Below are 24,970 nucleotides of genomic sequence, written 5' to 3' on the forward strand. Positions count from 1 at the left end.
TGTCTATGTCAACTTCAAAAGAAAATGACCAAGGTTAAGTGAACTTGTCCACAGTAATCAAAACTTCTCCATTTGCTGTAATTGATGGTTCCACAAATGGATGTAGTGTTGGCTGATGGAGCACCTGTGTTTTCTTGTTTTTAAGAATGATGTCGGGCAGCTAGGTGGTGTAGTGGATAAAGCACTGGCCTTGGAGTAAGGAGTACCTGGGTTCAAATCCGGTCTCAGACACTTAATAATTACCTAGCTGTGTGGCCTTGGGCAAGCCACTGGTTTAACCCCATTTCCCTTGCAGAAACCTAAAAACAAAAAAGATGTCTATTGCATGTGTAAATTGGATTTAAGTGAGGTAGGGCTGCATGAAGTCAATCACCTCACTCTCTTCCAAAATCATCATGATCTAGCACAGCAAAGGCAAGACAACTGGTGATGGCTCCAAATGCAGTGGATGACCTTGGCATCTTTGATGTCTAACCAAGCTCTAAGCCTACCACAGCACCTGCTTCAGCTGACTTCATGGCTGTTCGAAAAAATTTTCTCTTCTGCCCATTCCACAAGAAGACTACATGCTTGGGGTAAACACCCCCCTCTACTCACTGATGAGTTTAGACTCCCTCAGTTACCTTCAACCTAGTTTAGCCCACCTGCCAAAATGGTTTACCAGGTTGTGGCCACTGTGCATGCTACAGCTTCTTGGAGCCACAGGTGAGAATTAGATGGCTCAGGTGGACATCAAAGGTGGAAAGTAGCCCTGAAAAGGGCTCAGCAACCCTCACACAAAGGCACTAGTCTTCCTCAAACACATCCTACACCCAATCTAAAGGAACTGCAAATAGCTCAGTGTCATTGGACAACAGAATACATAAAAATCAGTAAAGGATAAGGTTAAGAGGAAGGGGGATCCTAGTTTGGGAAGGGCTTTTTTTTTTTTTTGGCAAGGCAATGGGACTGTGACTTGCCTAAGGTCACACATAGCTAGGTAATTATTAAGTGTCTAAGGCAGGATTTTAACTCAGGTATTCCTGACTCCAAGGCCAGTGCTCTATCCACTATGCCACCAAGCTGCCCCATGGGAAGGGCTTTGAATGTGAAATAGCCATGGGTTTCCATTTAGTTGCAATTCTACCTTTTAAAATACTTTAAACATCCATCATATATGGTATTTTTAGGAATTAAATGTTTTTTTCTTCATAAATTAGATCACATTTGTGTCTTGTTTTGTTTTAGAGTATGAGATTGGTGCTGAGAAGGAAGAATGGACTTCAAAGCAAGAGTTTCTCAAAGAAGGGGTATCTCATCAGGCAGGGCTGCCATCATCAGGACTTTTGGATGTCCTCCAGAGAACAGAGTTCCCTGACTCTTTTAAGACTGAGGACAATTCAGAGAGACAGAAAGATTCCTTGTCTGTGAAAATTCCCAGAGTGAAGAGAAACCATGAACAGAATATATCTAGGAAAAACTTAAATCAGAATTTAAATTTTGCTAAACATCAGGGAAACACCAAAGAAGCAAGACCCCATAAGTGTGATCTATGTGGGAAAGGCTTCAAATGCCATTCAGATGTTATTAAACACCAGAGAATTCATACTGGAGAAAAACCCTATGAATGTGAGGAATGTGGAAAGACCTTCAGCCAGAGCTCAGATGTAATTAAACACCACAGGATCCATTCTGGAGAGAAACCCTATGAATGTAGTGACTGTGGGAAGACTTTTATTCATAGCTCACATGTTGTTAGACATCAGAGAATTCACAATGGAGAGAAACCTTATGAATGCAAAGAATGTGGCAAAACTTTTAGCCAGAGTTCAAACCTGATACGTCACCAGAGAATTCACACTGGAGAAAAACCTTATGAATGTAACGAATGTGGAAAAACATTCAGTCAGAGCTCTGATGCTATTAAGCACCAGAGAATTCACACTGGAGAGAAACCTTATGAATGTAATGAATGTGGGAAAACTTTCATCCATAGTTCAAATGTTGTTAGACATCAAAGAATACATCATGGAGAGAACCCATATGAATGCAGAGAATGTGGCAAAGCCTTTAGCCAGAGCTCCAATCTCATTCGGCATCAAAGAATACACACAGGAGAAAGACCTTATGAATGTAATGCATGTGGGAAAGCTTTCAATCAATCTGTATTACTTACTGAACACCAGAGAATCCACACAGAAATGAAAACAAAAAAACCTAATAGATATGAGAAAATGCTCTGACATCACTGAACATAAGGTAATTTAGAGTGAAGAGAGGTCTTTTGAGTACAACTCTGGGAAAGTCTTTAACCAGAGTTCACACACACATCAGCAGAACTCTTCATGTGAATATGTAAAGGAAAATTCGTAATTGACTTTTCTGCTCAAAGTTTTCAAATAGTTCTCAAATTATAATAGCCTTAAGGACATTATCCAATTGGATTTACTTTAGAAAAGTCACTTGTAAAGAGGCAATTAATGTATGCAAGTTTTCAGTCTTTCCTCTGTCTTACTCAGAAGAGATCAAAGAAACAATCAGTAGAACATGGTTTCATGGAAGCAAAGGGTACTGAGAAAAAATAATCATCAAGTTTTAATTCTTCTCTTTGCACTTCCAGCTGTCATTTTTTTCCTGGGCTTTATCACAGTGTCCTTAGATGAAACCAATTTCCCTATTTTCAATCACTCCCTAAACCCCAAACACAACCATCATATTGATCTAACCACTGACATTATGGTCCTGCTCAGAATCTTTCAATGAATTCTCATTGTCTACAGGACGTAAACTAAGCTACTTGGATTAGTCTTGAAGGCCCATGATTCTTGTGGCCCACCGTGGTTATCTGGGTTTCCTTGCTCTTAACACATACTGTATTTGATTTGGCTTCTGAGCCTTCATTCTTTTCATCTGGAACCCCCTTCCTTCATCTTATCTTGTCCTACAAGACTCAGTTGAAGTCCCAGGTCTTTTAGAAAACCTACTCTACCTATACCAGTACTTAGCAATTTTAAATGAATTTTAAACTTCTTAGTGTCAAGACCATGAATTTAAGTATGTAATTAACTTTTTCTTTTTTGTATGCATGTCTTGTCACTCCTTGAGGAGAGGGACTAAATGTTACCTCTGTCCTGTTCCCCTAAAGAGCTTGGTCAAGAGCCAATTGTTCAAGAAATATCTGTTGGTTAACTGTTTGTCTTACCTTATCAAATATCTTATGGGTGGCTCATGTCAACCTCAGTAGGGCTGAGGACATACTTTCTCATCTGGGTTCTGAGCTGAGGAGAAATGCTCAGTTTAAGCAACCCATGGGATAAATGGGATTCTGGTCTTAAGACATGTTTTCTCCAAAGGCTGGGGGGGTGTGTGGGGGGTGTTGTTAAAAGGAGACTTTGTCTTATTTGAAAAGGAACTGAAAGGATGGAGTGTGTGCAGTCAAGGCTCATCTTATGCCTAGAGATGGAGAGGCAGCAGGAAGAGGCCTTGTACAGGCATGAAAAAAGTCAACAATGCTCATTCACTGCCTCCCCTTCCACTCCTCCAAATACTTGAAAAGTCTTCTTCTAGCACGTTTTCCCAAAGGAGGAAGTTGGTCTTTTTGGTATATAAGATCTCACCCAGATTTAACTTTGTGAACCTATAGACTATTCCAACAGAAAGCTCTGGAATGGGAATTAGTTCTACTGAGTTCTAGTCCCACCTGATTCATGATACTGACTATTTACTTAGCAATAGAGCTGCCCATGTTTCTAACTAAGGATGATTAAAAGATGAAATCTCTTCCCTGAAATAAAAAAAAAAAAATCTAAGGCTTTGCATCTTAGAAAACCCACTAAATCTCTACTGGGTAAAAAGACAATGTCTAAAAATCTCCTTCATCCAGACAACTGTGCACGCATGACACATGTGCATGCATGCACACACACATACACGCATACACATCCACCCTCCCCTACACATTATTTATTTGACTTTGGATTTTTCCTTTAAGTTCTCATTATCATCAACAAATTCAGGGGGAAAATATTACAACAGAGATAGACTGCTGTCATAAATCTCAATAATAGTGTCCTAGAAGCTAGAAAAGTCAAAAGCTGATGACCTCAGCAGTCACATCAGAAAGGAGATCCCAATTATATTTCTGACCAAGACCCAGGAAGCAGAATCAGCATTCAGACTGCAGAACCAAATATATGTTTAGTAAAATACTTCATTGTGCAAAATTTTTCCCAATGTTGTTTAATAATTGAAAACTTCAACGATTCAAAAATAGATATCGAAATACTAGCTTAGAACTCAAACTCTTCATCTGCCATATCAATTGCCCAGGCAAACTTCTCCCTCTGGGTTTTATTATAAATCTTCTCCACTGGCACTCTAAACTTCTTACACCTGTGGAAAGGTCAATATAGTACATAGTAAGTACATTTATTAGAAAGGTAGAAGAAAAAATATGACAGTTTAAAAAAGAAAACTGAGAAGAGAAAGAAAGAAGGGGAAATTAGACTTCACAGAGGTGTTTTTGTTCAAGTTTAGAGAGGGACGTTTTGGTTCTAGGGCACGGGCCTCAAGGATTAATTCAGATCTTGTAAATACACGTATGAAGAGGAAAGCAAGGTCAGGGATTGGAAGATGAATATCAAAATGTGACACTATCCTGTGAAATGAAGGTCAGAATAAGAGTGGTGAGGCAACCAACTATCATGAAAAAAGGCTTGGGTTATTTTTTAAAATCTACACTGGGGAAAAAGAGGAGGATCAAGGAAGGATCAAAACCACTTGACAAAAGGTCTCATTTGCTTCTGCCCTTTTCAACCAGGAGGTCCCTGTCTCTTGGGACACAACCCAAATCACCTGAAAACATGCACATTTAGAAAAAGCTTCCACCAGCCCCTTTCTGGCTTCTCATACCAGGCAATGCTAATCCTGGGATCCAAGTAGTTGAGTTTGGATGTGCCTAGGGCGACTTGCTTGTTTTCTTCCTTATCTGTGGCTTGAGTGTGCAGCTTCAGGAGCTGTTCTTCTAATTTGGTCAGTAGCTTTTTCTTCTTGTCCACATTACTAGGAAAAATAGAATTACAATGTACTTAATTACCTTCTCACCCACACATTTGTCTGCTTCCAAGCAGCCAGACTCAATAAACTAGAAAACCCCCCCCCAACACATCCACCATGATCTCCGGGGGGAGGGAGGCCTGAGGGCTCAGTGAGCACCTAACACTCGGGGCCTGGGAGGGGACCCAGAGAAGGCTGCCCGGGTCAGAGCCATCAGCAGGGGAGGCCAGACTTCAGCTTTTCCAACAAGCTTCTCAATGCACAACACACCAGCAGAAAGAACTAGGCTCTCTGCCTCAATCTTATCAATAAAATGATGGATGCAACAGAAGAGCTGCAGAAGCCTGCTATTCTCTCTCCTCTTCTTGGCTGCCATGCACTGTCGAGGAGTTAGGCATCTCTCCACCCAGTGTATGCCAACACCACATAGTCCTGGGAAAAACTGTGGCCTGCTTGTTAGAACGGGGACTCAGGAACAGAGTTAAACCCCATCAGCTCAACTGTGGAACCCCAAGAGTGCTCCCTACAGTATCCTGGCATAAGATCTGGTCCTAAAATGTTCAGTGAGGACCTGGGACCTCCAACAAACAAGGATGGACTCTGTCCATCCCCTGGCCCTTTATCTTAGCTCATGGATAGAAACAGAAGTCCTTATTAAGAAACCATCCATAGGACCCCATTCTGATAAATCCTGCCCTCTCATAGAGGGCAGAAGCTAAGCCCCCATTGTGTTTCCTGTCTTAATTTTTTTAAATTTAAATGTAAGAAATAATAGTAAAAAATCAATTCTGTCCACTCTAATTGTAAAATGTCTTAAATAAAAATTGTAGTACCTGAAAGAGTCTGGCTATATAAATTATTCCTCTTCTCCCCCATTGTCCCTCTTGGGGATTTCTAATTTTGCCACTACTGTGTCTCAGTTACATTCTCTTGCTATTTCCACCCTAATTTTAGTCTCTCAGTTGCTCCCCAAATGCCAATATTTTTCTAGCCCTCTGCCTGACTCTGGGCAAGTTTTACATGACATTCCTGAAATCATATGCAAGAAGGAAGAGACACTGCCTATGCCTTTGTAGAATTTACAGTCTAAAGGGAAAGTCTGGTGTAATCTCTACTATAGGGTACCTTTTTGGGGGGAGTTTCTGCAAGGCAGTGAGGTTAAGTTGACTTGCCCAAGGCCATACACAGCTAGGTAATTATTGTCTGAAGCCACATTTAAACTCGGGTCCTCTTGACTACAAAGCCAGTGTTCTATCCACTGCGCCACCTAGCTGCAGCTATAGGGTACCTTTAAAGAATGTAGTCTAATCCCTTTATTCTACAAATGAAGAAACAGATTTTTCTTTTGGGGGGAAGTGGTGCTCCAAGTCATCCAGTGATGGGTATTCTTTCCATCAAAAAACTACATGTAGGGGTGGCTAGGTGGCACAGTATATAGAGCACCGGCCCTGGAGTCAGGAGTACCTGAATTCAAATCTGGCCTCAGACACTTATTAATTACCTAGCTGTGTGGCCTTGGGCAGGTCACTTAACCCCATTTGCCTTGCAAAATCCTAAAAAACCCCCAAAAACTACATGCACCAAACCATCACTTATTGGGCTTAGATCTCTTAATAAGCAACTAGACAACCAGCTAAAACTTAAGTATATTTATCTAGACCTGACTGAATTTGCTATTAATAGTCAAAGAAATATTCAAGGAAAAATTTAAATACAACGGGTAATTCATCAATTCTGACTAACACTGGAACACAATGGCCACCACCAGATGCATCTGTGCTTACCACTTGGACTTGACATCCTTTCTCACTTTGGCATCAGCCTTTGCTCTCTTTAGATCCTGTTTTGCCATGGCTAGTTGCTCCTTTTTAGCATCGATCTTCAAAAGAAAATTCCATTAGACAAGCCCTTTCTCAGAGAAATTTAAGAGTTGAATGGTACCCATGGAGAGCCCAGTCTAAGTGGAATCTCAGCAGGAATCCCTTCTATAGAATTCCCAACTGTCACTCAGCTTTCATTTACAGACATCTGGTAAAGGAGAGCCCCCTCATCTTCTGAGGTGGCCCAAGATTTTCCTCCTAAGGAACATCTTCATACGCCCAGTTACTAAGGGTGGGATTAGCTCCAATTCTGAAGATGAAGAAATTGAGTCAAGTAGAGCTTAAGTGATCTGTGAGGTTAAGTGATCTGACCCAGGAATCAGACTTAGTTTCCAAGTCCAGTGCTCTTCCAGCTCTACACTATGGGGCTTCTCCATTTAGATCTCATATAGACAAAGGCACTATGGTCCTTAGCTGCAAAAAGGGGAGTGGGTAGGTGAGTGGATTATCATTAAGCAGCAAAAAGAAGAAAGCACACTGGGTTTGGAGGCAGAGGCACGGGCTGATATCCCAGTTTTGCCAACTCCTCCCTCTAGTTCTCTGGGCTTCAATTTTTCACCTGTAAAATGAGGAGGCTGGAGACAATGACCTCTTACCCCCTGGCATAATATGCCTGAGCAAAGCTCCAAGTCACATCTTGATCAGGAATAATAACAGTTTTATCTTTGGAGGGATTATACTTAGTTCAATGTGCAGAGCCTGAAACAAAGTTACCTCCCCATAGCTATCTGAGGCAGTTACCTGTTTGACTTGGAAATAGGGTAACTGGACTTCAGTAATGGGATACCAGAACTCAGAAAAGAACACTTTTTTTCCCTGAAAAATAGCTCTATGATGTCTAGAAATCTGACTTAAGAGATTGGGGAGGGCTATCAACTACTTCCTGTGGATCCTGTACATTTACAGAGTCACACTGCCAAAAGACAAAGTGTAGGGATCTATAACATTAAAAAACTACCCCATCCCAATACTTATATTAATCGTTATCCAAAACTTTACCTTTGTCTGAAGATTCTGCATGGACTTCTCAAAAGTCTTAGGTGTTGCCCTCTGATGATTGCATAAAATGGCTACTGCTCGATTTGCTCGGTTATAGGACAAAATTTTAGCTGCTATGTTGTCTTCAGCTGGAAGATGCAGAGACACACTTATGAGCCAAAATATCAAGAGAACACTGAAAAGAGTCATGAGGACCCAAGGGGCAGCTGTCATCAGACAAGTCTGGGCTCCCTTTGGGGTTCCTGTGGTCTGATGGGCCACACACCTCAATCATTTTTTTTACCTTTTTTTTTAAAAAAGATTTTTTGTTTTACAATTTTTCCCCAATCTCACTTCCCTCCCCCACCCCCCCACAGAAAGCAATTTGTCAGTCTTTACATTGTTTCCATGGTATACACTGATCCAAATTGAGTGTGATGAGAGAGAAATCATATCCTTAAGGAAGAAACAAAGTATAAGAGATAGCAAGATCAGACAATAAGATGTCAGTTTTTTTTCTAAATTTAAGATAATAGTCCTCGGTCTATGTTCAAACTTCACAGTTGTTTCTCTGGATACAGATGGTATTCTCCATTGCAGACAGCCCCAAATTGTCCCAGATTGTTGCACTAATGGAATGAGCAAATCCATCAAGGTTGATCATCACCCACATGTTGCTGTTAGGGTATACAGTGTTTTTCTGGTTCTGCTCATCTCACTCATCATGAGTTCATGCAAATACCTGCAGGCTTCCCTGAATTCCCATCCCTCCTGGTTCCTAATAGAACAATAGTGTTCCATGACATACATATATATACCACAGTTTGCTAAACCATTCCCAAATTGAAGGACATTTACTTGATTCCAATTCTTTGCCACCACAAACAGGGCTGCTATGAATATTTTTGTACAAGTGATTTTTTTTACTCTTTTTCATCATCTCTTCAGGGTATAGACCCAGTAGTGGTATTGCTGTATCAAAGGGTATGCACATTTTTGTTGGCTTTTGAGTGAAGTTCCAAATTTCTCTCCAGAAAGGTTGGATGAGTTCACAGCTCCATCAACAATGTAAATAGTGTCCCAGATTTCCCACAACCCTTCCAACAATGATGTTATCCTTTCTGGTCATATTGGCCAGTCTGAGAGGTGTGAGGTAGTACCTCAGAGAAGCTTTAATTTGCATTTCTCTAATAAGTAATGATTTAGAGCAATTTTTCAGATGACTATGGATTGCTTTGATTTCATCTGTAAATTGCTTTTGCATATCCTTTGACCTGTCAACTGGGAAATGGCTTTTTTTCTTTTAAATATGACTCAGTTCTTTGTATATTTTAGAAATGAATCCTTTGTCAGAAATATTAGTTGTAAAGATTGTTTCCCAGTTTACTACATTTCTTTTGATCTTGGTTACAGTGGTTTTATCTGTGCAAAAGCTTTTTAATTTTTAATGCAATTGAAATCATCTAGTTTCTTTTAGTCATGTTCTCCATCTCTTCCTTAGTCATAAACTGCTTCCCTTTCCATAGATCTGACAGGTAAACTAGTCCTTGATCTTCTAATTTGCTTATAGTATTGTTTTTTATGTCTAAATCCTGTATCCATTTGGATCTTATCTTGGTATAGGGCCACATACCTCAATCTTAACCACATTTGCACAAAGACCCAGTCATCTGGCTTTTCCCAGACCTCTAGGAGCATGACATGAAAGGTACCCTACTTCCCGGGGCCTCAGTTTCCAAGGATTTCCGAAACTTGAAAGGATGGTGAATAGACTGAGATCCAATCCAGTTCTAAAATTCTAAGAGTCTATGAATGAAGAAAAAAAAACGGACAGCTGGACAGTGCGGTGGATGGAGTGACTAGCTGTGTGACACTGTGTGTCACTTCACCCCATTTGCCTCAGTTTCCTCATCTGTAAAATAAGCTGGAGAAAGAATGACAAACCACTGCAGCATCTCTACTGAGATGGGGTCATGAAGGGTGGGAAGACTGAAAATCACTAACAACAATAAATGAATGGAAAGAAAATGGCCATTTACATAAATATATCCCATCAATCAGCCCTTTCCTTCAAGATTGGGATTCAGATCAGGAACTACTGCCCTGTGGGAATGTGGGTCACATTGACGCTGCTCAGTAGTCAACCAAACTCAGAGAAAAACAACAGTGTCTCACTCCTCTCAGGACCCAGAAGATACCAGGTTTTTCATGGTCAGGAAGCTAACTCAAACAAGAGCCTGGGCACGATGTAGAAGCAGGCTCTCTTCCAGGTGTGCATTATTCTCTCTCCCTGCTTCCAGGTTAGCATTAAGCAAAAGAACTGACACTAAGAGTATGTACTGATCCCAACATCTCTAGCTCTCAATGTAGGCTCCCACCATGGCTTGGCACGGATTTCCCCTTCTCACATATTGCCTAGGTCCTGCTCCATCATCCTGCCCTTCTGTCATCCTAAACCTTTCTTGCTTGGTTCCTTCCAGAAGTCCACAGGCTCAGATCACCCTCTCAAGTACCAGTTATTCTTCTGTCATGTTTACCAGCATTAAGCACAGAAGAGACACACTAGTTACCAACTTGCAGATCCTCAGACTGATGAAATCCCTCAACAACCTTTTGAAATTCAATATATTTTTTTATCATCTAGATGAGCCAAGAATTTAGTCCCTAGATCTCAGTATCCATCCTAATCTACTCCTTCATGATTGGGGTTCTTCAACAATACATGTGTGATATCTGATATCTCCTATGACAACATCCTGGCCTCCTATTTCCTCAGTCTTAACTTTCTTGATCCTTCATTCTACTTCAGTCACTCATAGAAATGGTCAAACTAAGACCTTCCCATCACTCATACCTTCATGATAAGGGAATCTGAAACTGTTCTCTTTTAGGGTATTTGTTTTAGTTTTTTTTTTGCAAGGCAATGGGGTTAAGTGGCTTGCCCAAGGCCACACAGCTAGGTAATTATTAAGTGTCTGAGGCCAGATTTGAACTCAGGTACTCCTGACTCCAGGGCCCAGTGCTCTATCCACTGCATCACCTAGGTGCCCCTGAAATTGTTCTCAATGATTATAATTTTCTGTTCTTTCAAATGTCCCTCTGTCTCACTACAACTAATCTTTCCTATGGCCTTGTCTGTCTTACTCTTAATCTTGACCTCTGTGTAGCCAGTACTATTACACAGTTTTCTTTCCTTGAATCCCTTGCCTCCCATGTCTTCTTGCTGCTCTAGCTTTGCTAAACCCTTGTTACTGTTCTTTTTCAACTTTTATAACAAAGAGAAGGCTGGATCAAAGGCTATGAATATTTTAATCACTTTTTTTGCTATAACTCCAAAGTGCTCTTTCCAGAATTATATACTTATTTTTCACAATCCTTAAATATAAACGATCTCTTAATGTCTAAATCTGATAGTCTTTTCTCAGATCTCACTCTTTTTGATTTCTCAACAGTTTTGTTTTTCAAATTTTTTTTATCAAATATATTTTGTTCCAAAACTCCATAAAAGATCTTAGCATATTTTTCATTTAATCTACCAGACTGTATAATCCTCACTAAAAGTTAAGTAAGGAATGTTAAAGAGTGATCACAAATGATGCAACATACAAACTTATATTTTGGTAACTTTTTGTCTTTGATGTGAATTTTGTTCCCATTTAAAGTCGTCTTTACTTACAATATTGTAGTAATTGCCCATCACATTCTTTGCTCTGTTTACATAATTTCCCACATTACAATCTTCTCAAATTTCTTAACATTTTTCTTATTTGTTGTTTGTTATAGTGCGCTGATAATTCATTATATTCAGACACACCCCACACATTCAATCATTGCCTAATGTTGCCATTTCTACCATCACAATTCTCGCTTCCAAGTCCTTCTTATCACTTGTACTGTCACCACCTTGGGGCCTGGCCAGTTCAAGTATTCACTTCCTCTATCTGGCTAACTGCAATTGCATCATAATTCCTGTCCTTGGGCCTTAGTCTCTCCTCACATCAATCCACTGTCCATAATAGCTGCCTAAATTGATTTTCTTTAATTTTCTAAAGTCATGCAAAATCTAACCAATCTACCTTTTCAGCCTCATTTTATATAACTTCCCTTTCCATACTCAGTGGCACAGTCAAACTGATCTTCTGGCTGTTCCTTATTTAGTTAAGACACTCTAATTCCAGCTCTGTGTTTTTGCTCTGGCTATTGATCATACTTGGAATACACTACCTAATAAATTCTGCCTTGTACAATCTCTTTGTTTTCTCTTAGTTCAAGTATAACTTTCCTCATTCTCTTGGAGATATTACTCTTGTAATATGTTACACATATATTCATATATTTATGTCTCCGAGAGAATGTAGGTTCTTTGGGGATAAGGACTGTTTCAACCCTGTCTTTGTATCCTTAGCACTTAGAAGGCCCTAGTAAATAACTGTTGTTTGTCCTTCATTCTCAAAGAGTACCACGATGACTTAAGGGATGTGATTCCAGGTCTTGGATTTACATGAGGGGGCTCATCAAAGTCATCAATCTCATTTTCTCCCCCAGAGTCATCTGGGTTGGGGTACCTAGGTGGCACAGTGGATAGCCCTGGAGTCAGGAGAACCTGAGTTTAATAATTACCTATGTGACCTTGGACAAGTCATTTAACCCCACTGCCTTGCAAAAAACAAACAAAGCCATCTGGGTGCAGTGGCCAGATATGGATCAGGATTGACTAAAGTTGGGCCTAGATGAAGTGGGAGACCTTGGCCTTTTTAAGCTGAGGTCTTTAACACATCTCAGTATGATGAGGCAGTGTCCATTCAGTGAGCTAGGCTAGATTAAAAAAAAAAATAGCAAAAAAAAAATGGCCTCATTTACCTACTTACCTCCCAACCCCCCCCCAACAAAAATCAATATGAGACGGGAAAACAATTGCTATTTATACTCATTCTGAGCCAATCAGGACCCAAAAATGACCAAGTAGGTCAGCTCAGGGTCTACTATTGGCCAATCAATGGGAAACAGAGAGACTTGGGGCAGCAAATTTACCAGGTTTCAATGATCAAATTAGAGTAACAACAGGTAAGGGTGAGAAAGGAAAAAAAAGAAAGGAAAGAAAGGAAGAAGACAGAAGGAAGGAGGGAAGGAAGAAACTGTATTGTTCAACTGGCTAGCAGTGGAGCAGTTCCTACTATTCACAAAGGTTGTCATTTGTCCTTTGTTCTCCAAGAGGACCAAGACATCAGGGTTGTGATGCCTTGATATGCAAAGTGAATTGGGTATGACTGAGAGGGATGCTATGCATAATCACCAACCTCACTTTCTCCTACTCTATTAAGTAGATGTTTAATAATATATTGCTGATCGAGACATTACAATTTGTTCAGATATTCCCCAATCATTAGGTACATGGTTAATTCATAAATTTTTATTAAAAAAAAATAATGCCGCCAAGAACATTTTACAGACTGGTCTTTTCCTGACAAAATTTTCTTGGTGATATGAATACAGTAGAGAAACTAGTTATTTTTATTTTAATTCTACCTTAATTTAAGTGAAAAACATTTTGCAGTTTTATTGATATAAATTGTGGGTATCAAATTAGGTGAATCCTATTAACACTCCATTTTGTTATTTTAAATGGTATTCCTTTTATCTTTGCCTTGATTATTATAAAATATAGAAATGACTTTTTCCCTAGATTTATTTTGCATACAATGCCAATATGGCATTCAAAGAGCTTTTTTCTCAATAAATCATGAAGGCCATTCTGTTCAGAGATAATTTTTCCTTCTATGATAACTCAGTCCCATAATTCCTTATTTTTAGCTTACTGTATATTTATAACACTATTATAAAATAACAGGGACAAGGGGCAGCTAGGTGGCGTAGTAGGGGTGGCTAGGTGGCATAGTGGATAAAGCACTGGCCTTGGAGTCAGGAGTACCTGGGTTCAAATCCGGGCTCAGACACTTAATAATTACCTAGCTGTGTGGCCTTGGGCAAGCCACTTAACCCCATTTGCCTTGAAAAAAAAAATCTAAAAAAAAAAATAACAGGGACAGTAAGCATTCTTATTTTACTACCAACCTTCTTTGGGAAAACTTTTCATGTTATCTTTTAGAAAGAACTGGGGGGCTATATTCTATTATTATCTCCATTTACATACAAGAAAAGAAACAGGTGGCTGAAGTACTGGGTCAGGGTCACACAGTTAATAAAAAGTTTCAGGCCTAATCTGAACTCAGATCTTCCTGGTCTCATGTCCAGCTCTCTATTCAATGAATATGTACAGTGTAGCTGCCTAATAGTTTAGATATCAAGGAAAGGTCTTTTTATTCCTAAGAGAGAGATATATTTTATTAAATGCTATTTCTGCATCTACTGAAATAATTATGTTTGTTAGTGTGATTTTATTTCTAGCATATAAAATCCAACTTGGTCAAAATGAATACTTTTTTGTTTATAATCTACTTCCTTTAACCAATTTTCATTAGTGATATTAATGTACAATATTCTTTTATGCTTTATTCCTCCCTGATTTTGGAATCAGCACTATATTTATTTACTAAAATGCTTTGAAAACTTTCTTTTTATTTAAAAAAAAAGATTATATTACTTAGGAATTAGTTCTGTAAATATTTGAGAGAATCACCTGTAAATCTATTGAGAGTCAGATTTTTTTCTTCATAGGAATTCTTTTGTGGTTTGCTTAATTTCTCTTTGAGAAGGTAATATTAAGATTACAATTTTGTTTTATTTATATTTACATTTTTATATTTTGTACTTGTTCATTCAATTTATTTTATGTTCCTATTTGGTTGCCACCTATTTTGCTGTTTAAGTTTCTTTTGTTTTTTTCTTCATCATTTATTATGAGTTTTTGCTTTCTTTTTTAAAAACTCAATTAATGAATTGTTTATTGTTAAGCTTTGAAAGTGGATTTAGAGCTGGAAGGGTCCAATGTCTTATTTAAAGAGAGGTAAATCAAGGCCCAACAAGGTAAAATCAAATCACATATGGATTATTTGGGTTCAATTCCTAGAACGATACTTTAGAAAGGACACTGAAAAATTGCAGGAACATCCAGAGGAAAGTAGCCAGGATGACTAACGTCCTTAAATATCCATGGGTATTTATTTAGATATTAAAGAAAGGGTGAATGATGACTACTACTACTACTACCACTACTTATCAGATATACTGAAGAATTGATTGTTGTTTAGACTAGCTTCACTAAGATGGCCTCTAAAGCTCCTCTTTCAGATCCTGTGATCTTCATTATATTAATTATAATACAGCTTTTCTGTTTTTCTCTCAAGGATAGCTATGTTTATTACAGTCAGGTTTGAAATCATAATTGCAAACTAGTTATTTCTACTCACTTGAAATCTAACAGACTTTATTCTCACCCTTTACTTATCTGGATTTAGATAAATTACTTGTAAATAGCAAATTGCTGGATTTTGTTTTCTAATCTATTCTGCAATTTGCTTTCTGTTCATTGATAAATGAAAAATTATAATTGTTAGACTTAGTTTTCCTTCCATTTGGTCCCATGATATGGCTATTTTTAAAAAAAAATCAGAATAAAACTATCACACTGCCTGTTTTGTTTTAAAACAACTCAATCTAATTCACAATACTAATACCATATTTCCAGATGGTACTCTCAACTCCTCATTTTCTCTCACTCATTATGTCAATTGGTTGTCAAGTACTTTCTTTCTACCTTGGTAAATAACATTTCTCTCTCCTCTGATACAGATTATCCTCATTTCGTATTTGTTATGCTATATTAATAACCTTCTGGTTGGGCTTCCTGCCTGAAGTCTCTCTCCCCTCCTATTCATCCTCCACTCAGTTGCCAAACTCATCTTCCTTAAGCTCAGGTCTAATCATATCACTTTTCTCTTTAAAAAACTTCAGGTTCCACATTACCTACAGGAAAAAAAATACTCCTGTTTGATATCCAAAGCACTTCCTAACCTGACCCCTTCCTACCAGTTCAGTCTTCTTACACTTTACTCACCTGCATGTGTTCTGTGATCCAGTAACATTGACCTCCTGAATGTTCCTCCCACAAAATAACCCATTTCCAGCTCCAGACATTTTCAATGGTTACCTACCCCCCATTGTCTGTAGCACTCTTCTCATCCTTGACTCTTAGTTCTCCTGGTTTCCTTCAAGTCTCACCTACAGTCCCACTTTCCTAAGCTTCCTAGTCTTAGTATTTTCCCTCTGAGATGAATTCCTATCTGTTGTGTGACTGTATATTATTGGCATGTTGTAATCTCTGAGAGCAGAGACTGTTTTTTTGCCTTTCTTGGTAAACCAGGACTTTTATAGCAGTGCCTGGCACAAACTAGGCCCTTAACTAATAACATTAACATACCAAACACAAAGCTTATTTTATTTAGTAGTAGTACCCAGTCATTTGAAATTCCTGCCCTTTCCTTACCCGCTATTTCTAGTTTTTTTTAAATTTGTCTCTTATACCTTGTTATCTTCCTGGTACCCTGCACATAGCAGTCACTCAAATGAGTAGCTGCTTAATGAGAAGAAGGGCGGCTTACCCTGCAAGAGCAATTTAAGAGTTATTCTCACAGCCTTAGGTTGATCAGGATTATCATCCCAGTAAAAAGGTGAAGGAACTGAGGCACAGATAGAACACTGCCTGCATGTGTTCCCAGGTCCTGCTGGCAGAACCAGCAGTTCTGCTAATCTCAATATGCTGTCAGTGGCAAGTTAAGCTGTAAGATAATCTTTCACTCACTCCTTGGTACTAAAAAATAGAATCCACACCATGATGGAGCTCATTACCATTGGTCAGTGCTTTCAGTTGTTCCTGCAGTGTGATGGATGCATTATAAGTCCTGAACACCTTGGCTGTCAATCCATCCATCAGGTCCTGAAGATGTTTGTTCAAGGTTGATGTCTGAAAACATAAAGTAACAATGGGGTTTAAATAGGATTTTCAAGAATGCCATAATTGCTTCCCTTCTCTTCTCAATTTGTAGCAAAAGAGGCTTTCATGGGGACAAAAGAGAGCATAAGAAGAGAGTATAGAACACTAAAGGAAACCAAAGGAGTAAGAAACCAGCCTCCAATAATAGTCATAGGGTCAGAGTTAAGCCTAGCCTATCCCTGTGACAAAGTCAAGTCTAACCATTGTCTGGTTAACTCTCTAGTGGCTGCCAATATAAGTATTACACTGTGGACATTTCAAGATAAACTTTTTCTGCACCGTCAACTAAGATTAATACAATAACAAAGAAACATTCAATGTGTGATGAATTAAAACACATTATTTCTTGTCAAAAGACTTTTTGACAAAGCTACATTTAATGGATGTGAATCTATTACTCATGTCAGCTTTCAAATGCTGTGTTCTATTTGATATTCTATAATCTTCAGTCAGATCAATATTACATAAAAATACATTGTAGAAGTGACAGTTTCATTTTATGCTATCAGTATGACATTAGTAGCAAAGTTAATAGAAACCATTTCCCCCCCAAAAGCTCACATTAAGTCTATCGAACAGATCATCTCCTGGATCCTTATTCTCCATGAAAAGCTGCAAATTTTTAAATACCTGTAATGAAGAGAAAAACCCAAAGAATGCATAAATGTTTCAGTATAGAAGTATCCAGTAAATTCAGAAACAGACTCTCAATGAAAGGACATGATGGAAACTGGAAGAAGACAGGTGAGGTACAGGAATCAAGTTGGTGGCCAAAAAGTCCCACATTTATTTCAATACTTCAAGGATCAATGATTCTTGGGAAGGTGATCTCATCTATAGATTCTGATAACAATCACTCATGGAAGTCTAAGAGGAGTGATTGAATTGTGGCAAAAACATATTCATCTCCTGGTGTCTGATCTGGTAATGAATCTCTCTGCACTTAACTAGATTGGTTATTGTGGTTCTTGGTGTTGCCAGACCCATATTAAAAGACTTTCCAATTTGACAATACCTGCCTCAACTTATATTCTGCTAGCATAACCTTCAGGAACCTAGGGTAAACTCCAGAGCACAAAGAAAACAGAAGAAGTATTACTTAGGCAAGAACTTGAAAGTCTTAAGCGGTTTGGTTGATTTTATTCAATAAAGGGAAGGGAAGAGATTCAGAAAAGAAAGGAAGATTGGTAAAATAGATGCTGGGCACTGGATTTAGATTCTGGATCATAGTTTAAAATATAGGAATCATAGGATACTTATCAAAGATGGAACTTAAAAAATATGGATAAGAATTCTTTAGAGACCTGTAAATCTTGTGGAAAGGCCTTTGAACTAAAAAAAGGTGGGGATAAGGAGGGGGAAAAGGAGAACTCTTTGTTTATTGTCAGCTAGTTATGTCACCTATAATATAGGAAGAAGAAAAAAGGTGAAACACAAAAGTACACGGCAGAACAGATCCCATGGACTCAGACTTCTACATAAACATGCACAAAAAAACAGGCAACCAATTTGATGACCTCTATCACAAGGAGGTAAATATGACCTCAGTGATATCTGACAGTATGAGAACCCTGACTAAAATATCAATTTGGAAGAGGATACCTTATTTAAAAGCAGTCTAAGGGAGTGGGATAGAGTAGAACGTCATATAGTAAGAAGTTATAATCACATGGAGAAATTCAAGACCTTGAGGCAAGGAAGCTTAAATGAGAAACATTTGGTCAAAATCAATAGAGGTAGAGACAGTTGATCAATTAACATTTACTAAGCACCAACTACATATAAAGCAAGTTAGAAACAGGATAAACAGGAAATAATTCATAGAAGGAAAGTACTGGAATTAGAATATGGGAAGGCTTCATGTAGAAGTTGGAATTTCAATTGGGACTTAAAGAAAGGCCAGTATCTGGAGCAGATGAGGAAAAGCATTTTGCAGCATGAGAAACAGCCAGAGAAAATGCCTGGGCCAAGAGATGGAAGTATCTTGTTCATAGAAGAGTTAGGAGGTCAGTTTCACTGGACCAAAGAATACCTCAAAAGACTGAAGGGGGCTGGGTTAGATGGAGGGGCTTTGAGAAATATCATTTTGCATGTAATCATGGAGGCAAGAGGGAGACCCCTAAATTTTTATTGTGTATGGGGTGAGGTGGGGAGAGGAGAGAAGAGAGTGTGTGACATGATCAGACCTATGCTTTAGGAAAATTACTTTAATGATTGAAGGAAGGATAGAGTGGGGAGACTCTAGATAGACCCACCAGCAGGCTAGTGCAATAATCCAGGTGTGAGGTAGTGAGGGCCTGTACCAGGATGGCAGGGGTGTTGGAGAAGAGAAGGGAGCATTATGAGATGCTGCAAAGGTGAAATTGACAGGCCTTAGCAATAGACTGAATCTGGGGAGTGAGGGACAGAGAGGGATCCAGGTTGCCTCCTAGGTTATGAGCCTGAGGAACTGGGAGGATGGTATTGACCACTATAGTAATAGGGAAGGCAGAGAGGAGGTGAGGTTTAGAGGGGAAAGAAAAGGAGTTCTATTTTTGGATGTGTTGAGTTTATAAGGTCTACTGAACATTTAGTTATAGCTAAAAGGAAGTTGCAGATGTGAGATTAGAGGAGTAAAAGATTGGGACAGAATTGAAAAATCATCAGAGATGGTAGTTAAATCCAAGGGAGCTGATGAGACGACCAAGTGCGATAGAAGAGAATAAGAAAAGTAGAGGGCCCAGCATAGAATCCTGAGGGATACCTATGATAGGAAAGAGTGATTTGGAAGAGGATCTGGCAAAGAAAACAGAGAAGGAATGGTCTTACAGGTAGGAGAAAAACCAGGAGAGAGTAGTATCCCCAAAAAACTGAGAAGATCTATAGTATTAAAGGCTATAGAGAGGTAAAGGAGAATGAGAACTGAGAAAAGGCTATCAGATATGTCAATTAGGAGATCATTATTAACTTTGAAGAGAAAAGTTTCAGTGAAATGATTAAGTCAGAAGTCAGGCTGTAAAGAATTAAGAAGAGAATGAGAAGAGATACAGTAGAAGTACCTACTGTAAATGGCTCTTCTGAGTTTAGTCACAGAGGATAGAAGAGGTTTAGGTCAATAGCAGAAATGGAAGGATCACATGAGGGTTTTTTTTAGACAGGGAGATATGAATGTTTTGTAGGCAATAGAAAATGAGTCAGTAGACAGGGAGAGATTGAAAAATAAGTGAGAGTGTGAGGAGCTGCTTGAAGAATTTTGGGGTCCATTTTGGGATCAGAGCCTCTTATTAATTTTAAAGAGCTGATGAGCAGACAAGGTCTGAAATTCCTTGCAGGTGGTTTGATTAAGTGGGCTAAATGAGGGGCAACTAGGTGATGCAGTAAATAGAGCCACTGGCCCTGCAGTCAAGATGATCTGAGTTCAAATCCAACACTTAAATAATTACCTAGCCATGTGACCTTGAGGAAGTCACTTATTTCCATTGCCTTGAACCCCACCCCCAACATAAAAAGGTTCAACGAATCTGAGGCAAGCTATGAGGGCACCTACTCTTGGAAAATTGGACAACTCTTGGCTAAAACTTTGCCCAAGAGGGCTATGAGAAAAGCACTCTGAGGGTTTTCAGGGAGAGGAATTAGGCTAAATTGTGTGTGATACTGGGGGGGAAAAAAGAACCAAAAAACACAACACACAACTGCTCTGAGCAGAGCAGGAAATGGACAGAAAGGTAAAAAAAAAGGAAAGAAAACTCTTCTAAGCAAGTAGCTTTTATCTTAACTTTGATTTCTGTATGTTTTCATCTGTGTTTCATCTTTGTCTTTAAAATATGATATTATCTGATGGGTGAAGGGAGTTGAAAGAGATGGGGGGAGGAAGACCAAAGCGGAATAGAAAATTTGACTTTCAAATACAAGACTCAAGAGAAGCATAAAAAGGTAAACAGGAAAAAACATGCTATTCAATAAGGTTAAACTGTGTACCTTCTAACTGCCCTAACAGAAATATAGTTCTTAAGAGTTATATGTATCATCTTCCCATTTAGGGATGTTGATAGATTATTTGCTGACTTGGGGAGGGTGAAAGAGGAGTAAGCAAGAGAAAACAAATTTGAAACTCAAAATCTTTGAAAAATGAATATTAATTGTCTTTACATGTAATTGGAAAAAATAAAATACTATTAAATTTTTAAAAAGAGTGAATAGCATACTGAAAAAAAGAAAGGGCACAGTAACCTGTACTGTGTAAAATATTGTACTTGATTCTGGGCATCACATTTTAGAAAGGATATTGATAAGATGCAGAATGTCTATAAGAAGGTGACTATCTCTAAGGATGGACCTTAAAAATCAGTGGAAGGAACTAAAGATATTCAATTTAAAGAACAAAGGTAAATTCAAATATTTAAAGGCTATCAAGAGAAAGAGGAATTAGTTAAGATTTTTCCAACTTTGTGCCAAAAGACAGAGCTAAGAATAAATGACTATAAGTTACAATGAGAAAAGATATCAGGAAAACTTTTAGTTAGCATCATCTAAACAGATATCTAATAATTAGAGTTACCTAAAACTGCACTAGCCTGCCTTATGAGTTAGTAGACTATTCCTCACTCACAGTCTTCTAGCAAAAGGTCTGAGGACCACCTGTGGTCAGGTATAGATTAGATTACATGGTATCTGAGGTCCCATCCAACTTTTGGATTCTATGAATTCTATGAAGGAAGATATGGCAGAGTTGCTAGATTCCATTTTTACTGTAATATAATTAACTGAAGTTAAAGAAAATGCCTCAGATCTCACATTTTGGGAGTGCAACATGACAAAACAAAGTACTCACAGGCTTTTCAACAGGTACTTTGTTGTAGTATCGGATAGAGTCCTTTCCCAGAAAGTCAAATTCAACAACATGTTCTTGCCCATCCAACTCACTGTATAGCTGTATGTGTTCAACACGAAGAGAACAGCAACCAACAGTATCTGCTGTCTCTCCTTCTTCTTTCTCATTACCAGCTCTCAGGGCCAGCTAACCAAGGGAGAGAAAAGGAAACTGAGACAGAATCATCTTGCTACCAAAGACAACAGGTTCCAACTTTATACATAACAAAGAAAATTCCTTTGCTCTAAGTAACAGCCACATTTGTCAAACTTTCTCTTCTTCTATTATAATAGTTAAATAATAACTCCTAATACACAAAACTTTGTGGTCACAAAGAACTTTACCACAATTTTGTCTCCTTTGACTTTCACAACTACTGAGGAAGGTGTTACAATTAAAAGACTACCAGACTGGGAGTTAGAGGATCTGACTTTGAATTCTACCCTGATACATTCTGGCTATAGCATCATGACTAAGTTCATTATTCTGATTCACAATTTCCTCATCTATAAGGTGAGGATAATAATACTTACACTACTTTCTTTACAAGGCTATGGTAAGGAAAGCATATACTAAACCTTCAAATACTATAAAAATGAGAACTGCTATTATTCTGACTTTACTGATGAGAAAATAGACTCAAGTTTTGTGAATTGCTCAAGGCTGCAATATAAATGAAAAGATTAAGTGCTTAAACTCTGTGTTGATAGTGAAAAATAAGCATTTTGTCTAAATAGTAAGTATATTCTACTACAGCCTCCAAATACCTTATCAATGAAATAAAGAGCTACTGCTCTTTGTCGTTTTTTCATTTCCTTTGATTTCCAATCAAAACGATACTGAAAACGGATTTTGTCTACTACTCCCTTTAGGCGTCGAGCAACTTCATATTTCTGCCAGTCCTTCTCCCCCTGGATAAAGAAAATGATAAAAATCTTCCATATTTTCTTTCAATCTTTACCTAGGGGAATTGTGATAGAAGGTGAAGAAAAGTCCAAATATATTAACTGTATATTTTTCAAATCAGATCAGTGATTTTATTAGTATAAAGAACACAAGTGAGGAAACTCCCTATACCAGCACAGAAGGACATTTGCTCTGCTTACTCCTGTACTTAAAAAGTGGTCTGCTAGAATCTGGAGGACCTGAGCTCAAATCTAGCCTCAGACACTTAGCTGTGTGAGGCAGGGAAAGTCACTTAATCCTGATTGCCTCAGAAAAAAGGGGGGGGGGGGAGAAGGGGAGGTGTGTCTGGGCAGTTTTCAAAGGAAGAAAAAGTCAAGCTGTCAAAAGTCATATGAAAAAATTCTTCACATAAGGAATAATTACAGAAAGAAAAACATAGCTCTTAAGTTCTACCTAATTCCTATTAGACTAACAAAGATGACAAAAAAGGAAGATGACAAAAGCTGGAGAAGCTGTGGGAAAACAGGTTCATTAATGCACTACTAGTGGAGTTGTGAAATGACCTATCCATATAGAAAGGAATCTATAGCAAGAACAACAAAAGATGGGCAGAAGTTTCATGCAAGTGTGGGAATTAAGTCTTTTTGTTTCAGGCATTTCTAATCTATAGGTCATCTACAGTGTTTTTTCTTCACCTGATAGTTCCTACCATACAATTTTTCTATTTTGGGTAGACACTGGAGTGGAGAAAGGTATGCTTGCTATAAGGTAATAAACCATTCAAGTTAGGTAAGCAGTGGATTTAGAAACAAGGCATAAAAAAAGATAATTCAAAAGAGATGAACTAAACCCATAATGTTAACATGGGAGTAGTTTTGGAGGCAATACTAATTTGCTATGATCCTAACACCAAATTGGAGGATGATTTCTTGAAATAATTTTATACCACCCTACCAATAGGATCCTATAAACTATACAACCTAAGAACAGTAGGATAGCTCAAAGGGTGTCAGAAGGAAAATTTAAATACCAACATGCGAGACCAACAGAATTTTCAGGATAAGAAAACACTGAAATTTAAAAGATAAGTTTTTTAATTCAGCTGCCCTCATCTAAATTTATGACCATCTCTTACTTTTACATTCCCCACTTTTGAAGTTTCACTATTATTTTCCATAACAATGTTAGAATCTCCATAAGTCAGATGATTCTCTAACAATTTCATCTATGTATAAAAGTAATAATTCATGACCTATAGACCTAAAGTAATTTACTCATGTCATTATGTAAGTACCATATATTTGAACGATACCACTAATAATGCTGAGATCCTCTGATAGGGAGAGATCTTTGGATAGTATAACCAAATAATGTTGAACTCTGAGTCAAGAGATGGCAATTCAAAATCCAATTCAGGGGTAGCTAGGTGGCACAGCAGATAGAGCACCAGCCCTGGAGTCAGGAATACCTGAGTTCAAATCCAACCTCAGACACTTAATAAATACTTAGCTGTGTGGCCTTGGGTAAGCCACTTAACTCCACTTGCCTTGAAAAAACCTAAAGAAAAAAATCTAATTCACCCACTTACAAACTATGTGATTTCAGGCAGTAATGCCCCATTTTCTTCATTTATAAAATGGGGAAGAAGATACATTACTACTTGTACTACTAACCCTACAGGGTTGTTGTGGGTAAAACTCTTTGAAGAAATAAAAATATTTTTGGGCGGCTAGGTGGTGCAGTGGATAGAGCACTAGCACTGGCCCTGAAGTCAGGAGTAACTGAGTTCAAATCTGGCCTCAGACACTGAATAATTACCTAGCTATGTGGCCTTGGGCAAGCCACTTAACCCCACTTGCCCTGCAAAAAAAATATTATATAAAGGTTATTTATTATTATCTTTTTGAAAAATGTATTATTTGTTGCTCTAAAATACCTACTGACTTGCTCAGTCACACTGCATACATATGGCTGAGTTAAAAATTAAGCCCAGATTTCTCTGATTCCAAGATTAGCCCTCCAGTCATTATGCTTCATTGCCTAAAGATCTTATACTAACAAGAATATTTTAATAATGACAAAGTTGAAGTTATAACTCAGATTAGATGCTGATGACAAACAGCATCTAATCTGAGTTATAACTTCAATTTTTTTTTTGATGAGGAAGCAGGACAAGGGCATAATGAGGAATTTCCACTGATTGAAGGTCGAAGAACATTTACAAAGTAGTTGGTAATTTCAATCTACTGCCAAAATTGGCTTCCTAAACTTCAATAGGTATCACCATCATCATCATCAATTTACTGGATTCATAATTTTGCTGGTCCCAATCTTACTTGCTCCACCAAAGCACATCACCTTTGTAGGAATACA

General features: G+C 38.2%; 2 protein-coding genes across 3 annotated transcripts in view; one reads left to right on the forward strand and one right to left on the reverse strand.

Moving 5' to 3' along the window:
• Positions 1-9,207, forward strand: part of LOC141499426 (uncharacterized) — a 31,487-nt gene extending 22,280 nt beyond the window's left edge. The window contains exon 4 of the mRNA XM_074202144.1: positions 1,511-9,207. Coding sequence (XP_074058245.1) covers positions 1,511-2,222 — 712 coding nt within the window. The 3' untranslated portion in view covers positions 2,223-9,207. The remainder of the gene's footprint in view (positions 1-1,510) is intronic.
• The window catches only part of TOP1MT (DNA topoisomerase I mitochondrial), a 109,231-nt gene continuing 88,463 nt past the window's right edge, over positions 4,203-24,970 (reverse strand). For both annotated transcript variants that reach the window (XM_074202928.1, XM_074202929.1), the window contains 8 exons: positions 22,459-22,602; positions 21,653-21,838; positions 17,404-17,472; positions 16,698-16,812; positions 7,914-8,041; positions 6,819-6,913; positions 4,891-5,040; positions 4,203-4,371 (listed from right to left, as the gene is read on the reverse strand). In XM_074202928.1, the coding sequence (XP_074059029.1) occupies positions 4,269-4,371; positions 4,891-5,040; positions 6,819-6,913; positions 7,914-8,041; positions 16,698-16,812; positions 17,404-17,472; positions 21,653-21,838; positions 22,459-22,602 (990 nt within the window). In that variant the 3' untranslated portion in view covers positions 4,203-4,268. The remainder of the gene's footprint in view (positions 4,372-4,890; positions 5,041-6,818; positions 6,914-7,913; positions 8,042-16,697; positions 16,813-17,403; positions 17,473-21,652; positions 21,839-22,458; positions 22,603-24,970) is intronic.

This window comes from Macrotis lagotis, chromosome X (assembly GCF_037893015.1).
Source record: "Macrotis lagotis isolate mMagLag1 chromosome X, bilby.v1.9.chrom.fasta, whole genome shotgun sequence".
Taxonomy (NCBI): Eukaryota; Metazoa; Chordata; class Mammalia; order Peramelemorphia; family Peramelidae; genus Macrotis; species Macrotis lagotis.